The 13,858-nt window shown below is 43.9% G+C and overlaps 1 protein-coding gene across 1 annotated transcript; it reads right to left on the reverse strand.

The window, feature by feature from the left end:
- Window positions 1-5,001: 5,001 nt before the first annotated feature.
- Window positions 5,002-11,078, reverse strand: LOC4350302 (probable beta-D-xylosidase 7). The gene is made up of 5 exons (XM_015759717.3): window positions 10,623-11,078; window positions 7,630-7,911; window positions 7,352-7,521; window positions 6,724-6,821; window positions 5,002-6,607 (listed from the first exon to the last, which is right to left on the reverse strand). The coding sequence occupies exons 1-5, from the start codon at window positions 11,013-11,015 to the stop codon at window positions 5,235-5,237; spliced, it is 2,316 nt and encodes a 771-aa protein (XP_015615203.1). The 5' UTR covers window positions 11,016-11,078; the 3' UTR covers window positions 5,002-5,234.
- Window positions 11,079-13,858: the final 2,780 nt, after the last annotated feature.

Consider the following 13,858-nt stretch of genomic DNA (forward strand, 5'->3'; position numbering starts at 1 on the left):
TGAAATTTCCCTTTTTCCCCCCAAAAAAAAAATGGCTTATCCGTTGAAAGTGGAAACCCAAAACAGCCACGCGGAGGGAGTGGTCGCGGCAAATGGTTTGTGGCCACGTGTATCATTCACCAGCTGGGATAATTAGCTGGACTTTTATTCATGTGAGTAATGTATGACTCGATTTGTTCATCCCATATCAAGGGCCAATTCGTTGGCCGTTTGCCAGCGATAACTTCCGTCTTTTCCCTTTTCCATTAGCTTGTTTTGTGAAAACAATGTGTTTTGCAAAATCTTTTTATATAGATAGTTTTTTTAAAAAATTAAATAAAAATATTTATCAAATTTATGATAATAAATATTTGATTAATTATGTGTTTAATAGCTTTTCTCGTGTTTTATGATGAGGAGTTGCCACCACCAACTAGAAAAACGAACTCAACCGTTAACAGGGATCGTTTAATGAATAAAAGAATAGTAGTTGGTTTTTCTTTAAAACTTAGAATAGTAGTTTGTTATCGATCCATTTGTTGATAAGTGTCACATCTGGCCACTAACCTTAAGCGCTCCTTTGGCAGCCCGGATTCCAGCTAGGGCTGAAATCGCGTCGGGTTGGGTCAAATCTCATCCTTCTCATATTATAACCCATATTTTATAATCAGAATCAGGTTGGACACGGATATAATGTCGAATATGGATATAACCTCGGATAATATCGGGCAAAAATATTTGACGAATACGTACCAAAACAGATACGTACACTATGGGTTGTGAATATTTATTCGGATATCAAGTCGAAGCAACAATCATAAATAGCACATGGACAATAACCATTCAACAATTCTATATATCCATAACACGATTATATTAGGCCATTAGGGTATTAGGAAACATGATAGCAGTACAGTACCTCATAGCCACAAGCTAAACGTAGACATCATCCAAAATATCACCAATTCATCATAACAGTAGTACCACATAGTACTCTCTCTTTTTCAGGTTATAAAACTTTCTAGCATTGTCCACATTGATATAGATGTTAATGAATATATAAATATATGTCTAGATTCATTAACATATATTTGAATCTGGGCAATGATAGAAAATCTTATAATATAAAACGGAGTAAGTAGTACCAATAGATAACACCATAATACTGCTCAGGCGAATGAAGCGAGGAGGCTACTAGGAATAGGATGGAGGGAGACACAACACGGGCAGACGGCAGGCCAGCGAGGCGGAGACGGCGACCGCTGCTGCCGATGACCGGTGCAGGCCGGGCAGCAGCGGTAGCGACGAGCGCCGTGGGTGGCGGCGCGATGGGCGCGGGTGGCGTAGGCAGCGCGACGGCCGCGGGTGGCTCAGCCGGCGTGGTGGGCTGGTGGCACTTGGCGCGGGTGGCTTAGCTGCTGCAGCAGTGCAGGGAAGCGGGCGCGCGGCAGGCAGCCAGGCAGGCTAGCGGCAACGGCGGCGGAAATAAGGAGACGCGACGCCGCCCCTCACGCACAGGCGCACCGCGCACGCCGCCCCTCTCTCCTGTTCGGCTGCATGTTCCTATTTCCTAGGATTATTGTTGGGCCGGTGGGCTGTTGGGCTTGGTGGACTGGTGGTTGACCTTTTGGCTAATACGGATACTATCCATATAACTAATTGGATAATATCTGTATTTTTTACCGGATAATCCGTATTCATCGAATCCGATTTTATATCCGTAAAAAATAACCCGTATTCGAACCCTATATCCGTGTAAAGTTCCGGATACCCAAATTTTTGACCTAAATTTGATCCGAAATAATACAGCCGGACGAACGGTCAGGAAATACCCGCCCCGTTTTCACCCCCTAATTCCAGCCCATTCCCAATGAAAAAGCTCCACGATGAACTATCCACGGGCCTAATTACTTGCACGTTTGGAAGCCCACGGGACCGAAAATTCCCTCGCTATCCACGTCACTTCCCTTCCCTGGGGAAAAGTCTTTGGCCTCAGGAGATCAAGATTTTTAAAAGTTTCTTCCTCCACGAGCAGACGCGTTTTCTTCCTTCTCGGAGTCTTTTACCCCTATGCCATTAAGAAAGTTACAGGTTACCTATATATCACAAAAAATTTGGAGTTACATGTATACCATGAGCCCAACTTTCGTTGACCCGTGTGCCATTTTGGATGGATGGAGACATAACAGAGGTGTTAGGGGTTGTGTAAAGACAGTTTTGCCCTTGTGTACAATAATGGGTTTAAAAAATCAGAAAAGTGAAAAATAATTTAGGAAAAGCGTTAAAAACCAGAAAAAATGAAAAATAATATTTAAAAAAGGTAAAAATCAGAAAAAGTGAGAATAAATTTTAAAAATGTTTAAAAATCCAGGAAAAATTAGGAAAATGTGGGAAAAATTAGAAAATGGTGGAAAAAATAAGGAAAAATCGGAAATAAATTTTGTAAAAAGGAAAAAACAGGTGTATGACCATTGTATACCAACAAATAACGGGTAATCAAATATTGTAGTTTGGTGTGAGTAACATGAATTCATGTGGGCAGGTATTATTGTCCAATACATAAAAACAAGCATATGCCCTTTTTTTGTATTTAATGCTTCGAATCAAGCATACACATAGAGCTTCCAAAGGGCACCAATTTCCAAAAGCAATCGCATAATTCCAAATTCCGTTTCTCGCAAAAGACGAGAACTCCAAACCATATACAGATGCATCTCGAAACCCCACACGAGAGAGCGAGAGCGAGAGATCGAGAGATAGCATGAGAGCAGTAGCCGCAGCTAGCACATCGTGATTCGAATCTCACGTGACCACTGCAAATATCTCACTCGCTCACCTGCGGTGGCGGCCATCGATGGAGGGCCCAACGGCGCTGCACCACCCGACGACCGACGACGACGCCGGCCTCCCGGACCAACCACCACCCGCCGCGCGTGCCGCCCACGTGCCGCGCGACGAGGGAAGACGCGGGAACACGTGGGCCTTGGAGGAGGAGAGGAGGAGGCACGACGGCCTGGCGCAGCAGCGCGCCGGCCTAGGCGCACGGCGACGGTGGCGGCGACGACGGCTCCAGCGAGGCGAGACGGCGACGGCTTCGGCGAGGCGAGGCGGCGACGGCTCCGGCTCCGGCTCCGGCGAGGCGAGGCGGCGGTGGCTCCGGCTCCGGCTCTGGCGAGGCGAGGCGGCGGCGGCAGCGGCGTGCGGCTAGGGTTAGGGTGCGGCGGCTTGCAACGCAACGGGGAGAGAGCAGGCACTCACGGGAGATAGCAGGAGAGAAGAATAGAGCTGAAAATCCTTAGGGTCAAATTAGTCATTTTTATACATGGGTCCCACATGTCAGAGCTATGGAACTGTTAAGTTCTAACATAAGGTGGACGAAATGGCACACGGGTCAACGAAAGTTTTTCTCATGGCATACAGGTGACTCCAAACTTTTTTGTGGCACACAGGTAAGCAGTAACTTTTTTAATGGCATAGGGGTAAAAGACTCTCCTTCTCGCGAGCCACGGCTGACAGACCTCCCCACTGGTGAGACTCCGGCCAACTCCGCCGCCTCTCCCTCCTGCGAGACGCTTCATCTGCCCCACTCTCTTCGAGATCTAGAGTAAGATTAAAAATAACAACAAAATGAATAACCCTTTAAATTCAAAAATTCCCTCATCCCCAGTTTGCTCAGACCATATCAAACAATTACGTTGCCACGTGGACCCATCTTTCTGATGCCAACCTGCATCTTGAGGTAAGAGAAAGATGATTTTTTTTATTTATACATTTTTTTATTAAAATATTTACAAAAATAAATATTTTTTTTTGAAAATTTACAAATCTAATCGACTGCCGCCCTTTGGGAGGGCAGCAAGGGACCTAAATGCAAATTTTTCAGCACAACTTTTTAGCTCTATGATTTTACAATTTAAAATTATATTATATAAAGTTAGATGAAATAAAACTTTATATCAAAACTGTAGAGCTCAAGGAAATCTACAACTTTGTAGTTAACTTTTTCATTTAAGATGTTTTAGATATCCAAATATTCTTTACAAAATATAAAACACATTTTAAAAAATCTCAGATCTATATTTCAAACGACATTGGATGGAGATAAACTTTATATAAAAGTTGTAGATCTTGATGAGATCTATAGCTTTGTAGTTTATCACTTTTCCATTTAAAATCATTTAGAGTATCAAATAAGTATTATTACTTTTTAAGCAATTAAAACCGGTGGAAAGGGTTTAAACACAAATAAAAATTTTGCATTTAGGTCCCTTGCCGCCCTTGACGATTAGATTTGTAAATTTTCGAAACAAAAATTTATTTTTGTAAATATTTTAATAAAAAATGTATAAATAAAAAAAATTATGATCGAGGAACTGGGCCCAGCCTGCTGTGGCCCCACTGCTCACTGGATCGAAACGCATGTCTTCGCACGGCCACCTGCGTTGGTATGGGCCATATTTTCCCAGCCCAGTGCCAGTGGCAGTACCACGTCTCGAGGAAAGAGGGGTGGGTCTTCATGCACGCCACCGGCTCGACCGAATGCCCTCGTCCGGTGACCGAATGCGAGAAGCGCTAGCCTGCAGCTTGTCGCAGCGCGACCCGGGGGCGCAACAGCAGAGGAGCAAGAGCAGAGGAAGAGGTGACCCCAAAAAAAACGGTTTTGCTATAGTTATGTCGCCATAAATCTAGTCAGTTTGTTAGCCCTCAAAGTTTCGTTTAGATTCGTGCAGGACTACTTAATTTGCCATCGTGCGTGCAAGCACTAGTTCGTACTACATACACATGCACCTGTGTTGTTTGCTGTGATTTATCCGATCGATCACGTTCCTTTGATATCTACATGTAAAATTACACTCTATTTACATATGTAATTTTGGAATTTACATATGTAATTTCGAGATTTACATTATAAATACACTAAAATTACATATGTATTTTAGGAAGTTACAATGTAAATACATGCCGACTATTTTTTAGTGAAAGATATGGCGTCATAAATATAACTACACCCAAAAAAACACCTTATTATTACCCCTTCTAATTTCCACCAATAAATTATCCTTTCATAGCTGATTATTACACCTTAAATTAATTTCTAAACAAATGCCTCCTTTCTTTAATTAGAGGCAAACCCATCCGAATTACAAGATAAATTAATTAATTTTAGTTACGCAACAACAACTTATAATAAATCATCGGAAAGAATCAATTGCAGCACTAATCCATTCCAAGATTTAATCGGCTTCTCATGTCGTTCATGCGTCGAAGCTGATCTCCCACTCGTCGTCTTCCTCCCCGACCTTGAGGAAATGCGATCCTCGGTCGATCACCTTCGTGCCGTCCTCCCTCGCCCGGCTCAGGTGCTCGCACGGGTTGATCTCCATCGTCAACCTCGCCTTCTCCCCCGCCCTGACATGCTGACTGCTGAACCCGACCAGCTGCCTCGCCGGCCGGCTCGCCCCCGCCGTCGCGTTCGGCCACCGGACGAACACCAGCACCGAGTGCTTGCCGTCCATGGGCCCGTGGTTGTGCACCTCCACGGTGGCCGGGAACTTGAGCCGCTCGCACCCCTCCTCGCCGATCTCCTCCACGTGGTAGCTCTCGCCGCCGTCGCCAGCCGGCTTCGGGATCACGCCGGCGAGGAGGTTTCGGTTGGGACGACGTGGTTTCGCGGCGGCGACGAGGCGGCGGGAGAATTTGGAGTAGCTGAGGCCGTAGCCGAACTTGTAGACGGGGTTGCCTTGGTAGAAGCGGTAGCTCCGGCCGGGGTAGCCGGTGGCCGGGTCGGCGCGCATCCGCATGTCGGTCATGGGGATCCTGGTGAACTCCTCCGGGTACCATGTCACCGGCAGCCTTCCGCTGGGGTTGTGGTCGCCGAAGAGCACCTTGGCGATGGCGAGCCCGCCGGCCTGGCCGGGGTACCCCGCCCACAGGATGGCGCCGATCTTGGGGTTGTTCTTGGCGAACGTGACGTCAACCGGCCCGCCGGTGAGGAGGACGAGGATCACCGGCCGCCGCGCCGCGCTCGCCACGGCGGTGATGAGGCTCTGCTGCTTGCCGGGGAGCAGCAGGCTCGTCCTGTCGAGACCTTCCTTCTCCTGGTCCTGGCTGAGCCCCATGAACATGATCACCTGGTCCGACGAGCTCGCCAGCGCCGCCGCCTGCCCCGTTGCGGCGAACCCGCACGCCGGCGAGTCGCACCCGGCGAGGAACCTCACGCTGGAGATATACCTCTGGACACCTTGCAGCGGCGTCGTCGTCTCGCACGGCGGGCCGAAGTAGTTGCCGTTCAGCGCGGCGGGGTCGTTGGCGTTGGGGCCGATGACGGCGGCGGAGCGCACGGTGGCGCGGTCGAGCGGGAGCGCGCCGGCGTCGTTCTTGAGGAGGACGATGCCGTCCTGCGCCGCCTCGAGGGCGAGGTCCCGGTGCGCCTGGGTGCACACGTCGGCGGCGCCGAGGTGGCCGTACGCCGCGTTGCTCCTGGGGTCGCCGTCGAAGTGGCCGAGGCGCATGCGGACGGCGAAGAGGTTGGTGAGCGCCCTGTCCACGTCGCTCTCCCTCATCTTCCCCTGCTGCAGCGCCGCCATGCCGTGAACCTGCGTGTAGTTCCCGCAGTTCAAGTCCAACCCTGCTTGCATTGAACCAATTCGTTAAAAAAAAGAGAGAAAAGAATGATCAAATTTCATCCAAATTTAAGCGAGTATTTGGAACAATTTTTAAATCGAATTGGGGTTTTGTACTGACCGGCCTTGATTGCAACGGCAACGGTGTCTTCGGGTGTTGGCGCGTAACGCTGCGCGTCACGCAAGAGGGCCACTGCATCACAGTCTGAAGAAACGTACCTGCATACGTCGTGGGGCACAGATTAAAATTGGTGCCAATATCAGGTAGTAAGACTTCTATCTAATTATCATTTTTAAGATAATCTAATGGGCCAAAAGGGTGAAAATAATCGTGCCTACAGATATTTCAATCCTTTATAAAATGGGAAAAATATTTTATTAGGTTAGTCCAGCATATATAGATGTTGTCTCCTTGTCCCCTTGTTAGAAATTATTTTTTTCTTTCAAATATAATTCTGGGTTTGGAGGTGAAATTACATTATTTATGAAATAAAATTTTAGAAATGAAATAGATACAAACAAGAGTGTTTAAAATGCAAAATTTTAATTTAATTTGTTTATATTCAAAAAGTTTATATTTAAATTTAAAAGTACCATGAATATTTATATTCCATATCTTAAGATAAAAAAAATTAATTCCAAATTAAAACATAAATGGCAAATTTGAAAACTAGAGTTTGAAATGTTAGGATTGATAGGTAATACTTAAACAACAACCAGCTAATATTTGAGATATGAATATATCTTACCCATCCAGTCCCCACTGTCCCCTAAAGGTCTTGGAAAGGAGGTCAGAACTAGCGCATGCAGGGACACCGTTGATGTCAGTGTATGCGCACATGACGCAGCTTGCCTTTGCATCCACTACACAGCTCTTGAAGGGCGGGTTGAACGTGTCCGCTAGATCTTGTGCCGTCACCTACATTTACCATAAACCCATTGTTTTATGAGTTGAACACTTGATGATCGAAATGTATTTCTTTATAATGAATTTTACTCTAAAAAACACAATTTCTCTTCTTAATACCTTTGCGTTAAAGTTGTAGCGTGCGACACCGTTCCACTCCTCGAGGTCATAGGCGGTGGCGTGCTTGCAACAGGCGGACGTTTGTAGAGTCCCTGGCGTGCTCCCCTGCAATCCCTTAACGAAGGCGACGGCATACTTGCTCGCCGTGGTGGGGTCCTCGCCTGGCGTCTCCTGGCCACGGCCCCACCTTGGGTCCCTGTAGATGTTCACGTTAGGAGACCAGATGGTCAGCCCCTCCGCCTGCCCTAGGTTGTACAAGGCCCTGGCCTCCGTGCCGATCGCCTGCACATAATCACGCTTATAATTATCATTATTATCACCATCACTTATAGGTACTTCCTCCGTTGCAAAATAAAAAAATATGAGATGTGACACGTGCTTATACTATAAATCTAGACAAGAACAATTTATCGTTAGTAGTCATATAGTCAGGGATTCTGAGTTTTTTTTCCTTCAAAGTTAGTGAGTACTAGAAAGGAGAGTATGCACTAGCTAGGGTTACCAACTGATAGGACATGCTTCGGTTGCACGCTCGTTTGGTGGAGTCTAACTAACCAAGCATATCCAGCATGCATAATGCACATGGGAGCTAGCTAAGCTAGATAGTATCACTTTTTTCGCACCAAGTCAAGTGTACCTAACCATTATGGTATGATCCAGCGATCATGGAGGCCACAAAACACTAGTGTTTACTGTCATAACAGACGACAAAGACAGCGACGTCTGGCTGATTAATGTGTGCATGTACTGTTGATGATGTACACAGTCACGACAGCCGGCATAATTACTTGAAGAAACTAGTATGACAGCCGGCATGCATAACAAGATCATTTAATCGATGGATGGCCAAAACAAGATCTAGATCCATGTATATGGCCTCATCATGCTTGCATGCTAGCTGTTAGATTAAGCAAACCACTATAACAGCAGCTATAATTAGTTGATAACTAGTCAAAAGTTGGGTAAATTAAGCAGAGGCCAGACATTAATCAACATAATTGTACTCTACATGCTTAGCAGGGTAGTTGGGTACAGAAAAGCTAGCCGTCCGGCCTGCCTGACCTAACTATATCTATAGCTAGCCTTTGTAACGGTTAACGCCGCCTCAGGTCATTGCTAGTGCTTTGCAACAACCAGACATATTGTTATGTGGCATCTAGTGGTTAACAAGTCAGAACTGAACAACCAATCATGTGTGTGCTTGTGCTTTGCATGCACCTGTTGTCGTCTTCACTCTGTTTACTGGCCCTTCTATATGATGTGCAGTGTAGGGTCCTGATTCTTATGCCGTCCTATATAGCTCTTATACCTTGATTGCAAACAATGTATGTGTGTGTTGCTGGAAAGCAGAATGTATGTGTTGGTCAGATTTTAAATTATTCTCACCACCAACTGATTTAATTTGTCCTTTTACATATATATCGGCAGGATAAGCTTAATTATCTAACTAACACGCTTATTTTAGCTTGGAACATTGTTATTTAAACGTAGCATATTGGTAAAAAGAAAATTAAGGCATACTATTATATATATTTGATCTTGTCCCACTTAAGTGAGCATCTCCAAGTTTCCCCAAATCAGATACTCTAAGATATATATCCACTTTTTCATTATAAAAAAATATTATATCATTTCCTACCACTATATATATGTCACTATTATGTACAATCCCCTTGATGCCTCTCTACTCTGTCTCTTCTGGCCTGGACCATTTATGATCACATATATGAAATTAATGGCCAGGCATGCATGCATGCCAACTTTATCTTGCCGAATTCAGTCGCAAACAAAAATTGATACTGTATTTTATTTACCACGCCTTGATATATATTTTTTTGGGATTATATATATATATATATTTTACTTGGATTGTCTATCGCAAATACGATTTGCATTGCCATAATTAACAAGCATATGCTCCTATAGCTGATAAATACTAGTAACGAAACGATTGGAAACAATTACAGTGAGTGACATGTGGGCCCAGCAGCCCAGGAGAATTATACCTCAACCTCACCTGATCGATCAACAAAGTGGGGTTAACAGATGATATTCGATCGTGCACAGTCGATATGGATTAAGGACTTTGAGCTGTCCTGCATGTTTATCAATGTCCAGAGTGTTTATCTTGACTACATTTTCAGCAACGGCAGGCATGTACTGCCCAAATAGTTGGCAGATAATCCAAATTAAAGTGGGCTCACCACAGCACGCATATTTCCTTTCTTTTTTTCCGCCTCTTAATTCTTTCTTCCCTGGATAATGCAGTATATGTAGTATACACGTATTTTAAAATGTATAGTATATGTATATACACGTATACAAATTTTACACATAAATACAGTATATGCATATACACGTATTTTAAAACAAGAAAATCGGGAATAATTTTATATATCTCCATTAGGTCCCGTGTGTTTAATTTAATGTCTTATTACACAAAATTTGCAACATACGTGTACGTTACTCGAGTCTAGCTGTAAAGTGTCTGTACAATGTACTACTACCTACAGTGAGTTCGTCTACTTGTCCCAACGATGTACGTATACGGAGTCCCTAACAAGTAGGCGCTCTACGTACAGTACATGTATAAGTACACGCAAGTACATAAATATATACGTTCACGAAGTTTATACGCATGAAAAATCATATGGTCCTCGAAAAAAATACTTCGAGCTATGAATTTTACATGTACCTAAGTTTACATAACAAAAATATTACTTCTCCAGCTAGTACCTTATTAAAAATGGTAAAATTACCGATATACATACTAACATGTATACTCATCGTCGTCGTGGTGATAAGTTAGTAATACGATGGTAGCAAGACTGTAGGGTTGTAAATGGTTAATCCACGAACCTATTTGTAGGTTAAAATAAACCGTGAACCCGTATATTTTGATCTTTTAGTGAATTCACGGATTTATTTTTAACGTCTAAGCTAAGTGGGTTCTCGGGTTAACCATTTACACCCTTAGCTAGGCATACACGTACCTGGCCGATGCGGAACCAGAGGCGGTCGTCGAAGGCGGCGGCGGTGAGGAGGACCTGGGGGAAGCTGGTGATGGCGGTGACGGCGCCGTTGAAGTGCATGCCGTGGCCCCAGTAGGAGAGCCCGTGGAGCCCCTCCGACCACCACTTGTACGGCGGCACCCCGAGCCTCGGCACGCCGCCGGCCTCGTCCCCGAGCTGCGCCACCTTCTCCGCCGCCGTCAGCCGCGACACCAGGTCCGCCGCCCGCCGCGCCGGCGGCAGCCTCGCGTCGCAGAACGCGTACCCCGACGACGGCGACCGCGGCCCGCACGAGTACGGCGGCTCGCCGCCCTCGACCAGCAGGAGCAATACTGCGGCCGTCAGTACCAGAAGGACGCCGGCGGCGGCCGCCATGGCTAGCTCGACGTGGGGTGATGGAAATGGAAAGAAGTGAAGTGATGCGGCTTTGAGGACGAAGGGTGTGTGTCCTTATATAGGAAGCCATGGCCAATGGCTGCACGCCACGTGTTATTTTGATGTTAGATATATATTTCATCATTTTTTTTAAAAAAAACCATATTATTTTTATATGTATATATGGTGTTCATGTGTGCGAGCCTTGTAAGCTAGTAGTAGCTCACATGCATGGATATGGATTAATTCTTTTTTTTTCCTTTGGTTTGGATTAGTTAGAATATCTTGATTGGTTTCTAAATAAGAAGGAATTGATTGATAGGATAAGCATTGCAAGCGAGAATGCTTTGAGGATCTTTTTGTTAAAAATCAATGGAGTGGCCTAACAATTTGGGCATGCTTAAGCACCTTTATTTTTACACTAAATGCACTAAATCTTCGGACATTTAAAGTGTCCATGAATCGGTTGATAAGAGTTGGACTGCCTACCAACTATATAGATCGATGGATCATATTTGGCGCATGATTAGAGGACATTAAGAAAAGGATTTAACTTTACGAAAAGCCAGCACGCAAGATATTAAGAGCAAGAGCATACAGCGCAGTGTGTCCGTATATGTTTTTTTTTTGTGACGGTATGTATATGGATTGATTTTGATGCAATACGATGGGGACTCCTAGCTAGCGCGTGCTCGCTGCTAGCGTGCACTCGTCCCCTATTAACTACCTCTATTAACACTATTAGTTAATATACTTAACTACCTCTATTAGTTAATATACTTAACACTAATAATAGTAACTAGGAAAGATTAAGATTTTTTGATATTTTTTACTAAAAGATTGAAATTTTTTTAAGTTAGATTTGAAAATTTTCGATTCAAATTTTAAAATCAAAATTTGAAAACTTTCAACTCAAATTTGAAAACTTTCAAGTACAGATTTAAAAATTTTGAAAACTTTCAATTTGAGATTTGAAAACTTTCAACTCGAGATTCGAAAACTTTCAAGTCTAGATTTGAAATTTTTGAAAACTTTCAAATCGAGATTTGAAAACTTTCAACTCGAGATTTAAAAACTTTCAAGTTCAAATTTAAAAATTTTCAACTCAAAATTTAAAACTTTCAAACTCAAAACATGCTAAAGATTAAAAAATAATCAGAAAAAAAAGGAAAAAGCGAATAAAATGGGTAAAGAAAAACGAAAAAAAAGAGTGGGAGGCGCGCTCGCCGGTGCTGGGCCTTCTGGGCCGGAAACGCGCGCCGATTAGCAATCGCGCAATACGATAACATGGATGTCCCGTGCCCACTTAGCAGCAGTTTTCTTTTTTTTTTTTTTGAAAAGACTACTGGGGCTCACCCGGTAGTTTGGATTATATAAATATACAACAAAAGAGAAAAGTCCAGATTTACAAGGTTTGTAACCAACTAGACACTGAAGAAAGAAGAGGTTCATTCATTCTACATATAGGTTCATTCATCCTACATATATGTATGAGAATTTCTTGCTTAACATTAACAAACCAAAAATTTAGATGTGGAACGATATTCTGAAAGATAAGAGCGTTTCGTTGAAAATATATATGGACACTTGATAGAAGTAGTTGAAAAATCAATATACGGACAATTTGAAAATATATGGATTGAAAAATTAATTATTTTTTTTAGAATCAACTTCACAAAAATACTATTAGAGCGCCAAACATGCATCAGCCCAGGCCCATCCCACCCCACGTCCCGTCATCCCACTCCTAACGTTGTCGGAGTAAACGATTTCCTCCTATTGCGCGCCTCAACCACCCACCTTTATTCGAGTAAACGATTTACTTCGATAATAAAAACAACTCCCCTGCTTCCGATCCCACCCCATGTCCTGTATCGTGCTCCCACCATTATCGGAGTAAATGATTTACTTCGATAAAAACAACTTCTCTGCTTTCGGTATATATTCTATTTTCCCATACCCAACCAACCACTCTCGCCCCCACTTCATTTTTTCCCTTTTTTTTGGATCTGAATCAATCCACCATCCCAACCCACAGATCGACGACACACCATGGAGGAGGACGACTACACCGTGGCAGTTGATGGAGGTGGCCGACGGCGGTTGAGGCGAAGGCACTGCTTCGGACCTCACTGCCGAACGCTGGGCAGTACCTTAACCAGCAAGGAGGTGTTCACCTGGGCCAATACCAACAACCAGCGGCTGCCCACGTCGGCGATATTGATAGAACAAGCAAGTAAGGAAAATGATACCCTGATTTGAATCTGCATACTCTCCTTCAATTTCAGGCATGAAGCCCCAATTTTTTTTTAAATCAAATTAACGTGCAATCTCCAATATTACCTGATCTCAATTAATGGGCTGCACATGTCCTACATTGGCACATCGTGCTCATGTGGTTCGCCATAGAGGATAGGGTGGAGTCCACCGGTGATGGAGGTTGTTTTCTATTTTTCTTTTGCTCGTCATCTCTATTGACATGAATGAGAATGTTTTTGCATTTTTTTCGTGCTTGCTAGATGATCGATGGCTGCTACTACGCAACATCGAGTTCCTCTCTATACCACACCACTACATCCTTCCATGATTCCATCGTCAACTACAGATCGCCATCCGGTTGCCCTCTCCACTACCAGTCACAAGACATAGATCACGTTCTTCATCCTTATAGCAAGATCTAACAAAGCCACCAGATGGATTTTTGGTTGAATCATTTTTTTTCTTTTCTAGTTTGATTCACCTATGAGTAATTTTATCACTTGTGTGTGATTGAGCCTGTAATTTCTTCATTCATACGACTATTTTGTGATACAGATCAACAATACTCTTAGTATCAATTTCTA

This window comes from Oryza sativa, chromosome 11, assembly GCF_034140825.1.
Source record: "Oryza sativa Japonica Group chromosome 11, ASM3414082v1".
Taxonomy (NCBI): Eukaryota; Viridiplantae; Streptophyta; class Magnoliopsida; order Poales; family Poaceae; genus Oryza; species Oryza sativa.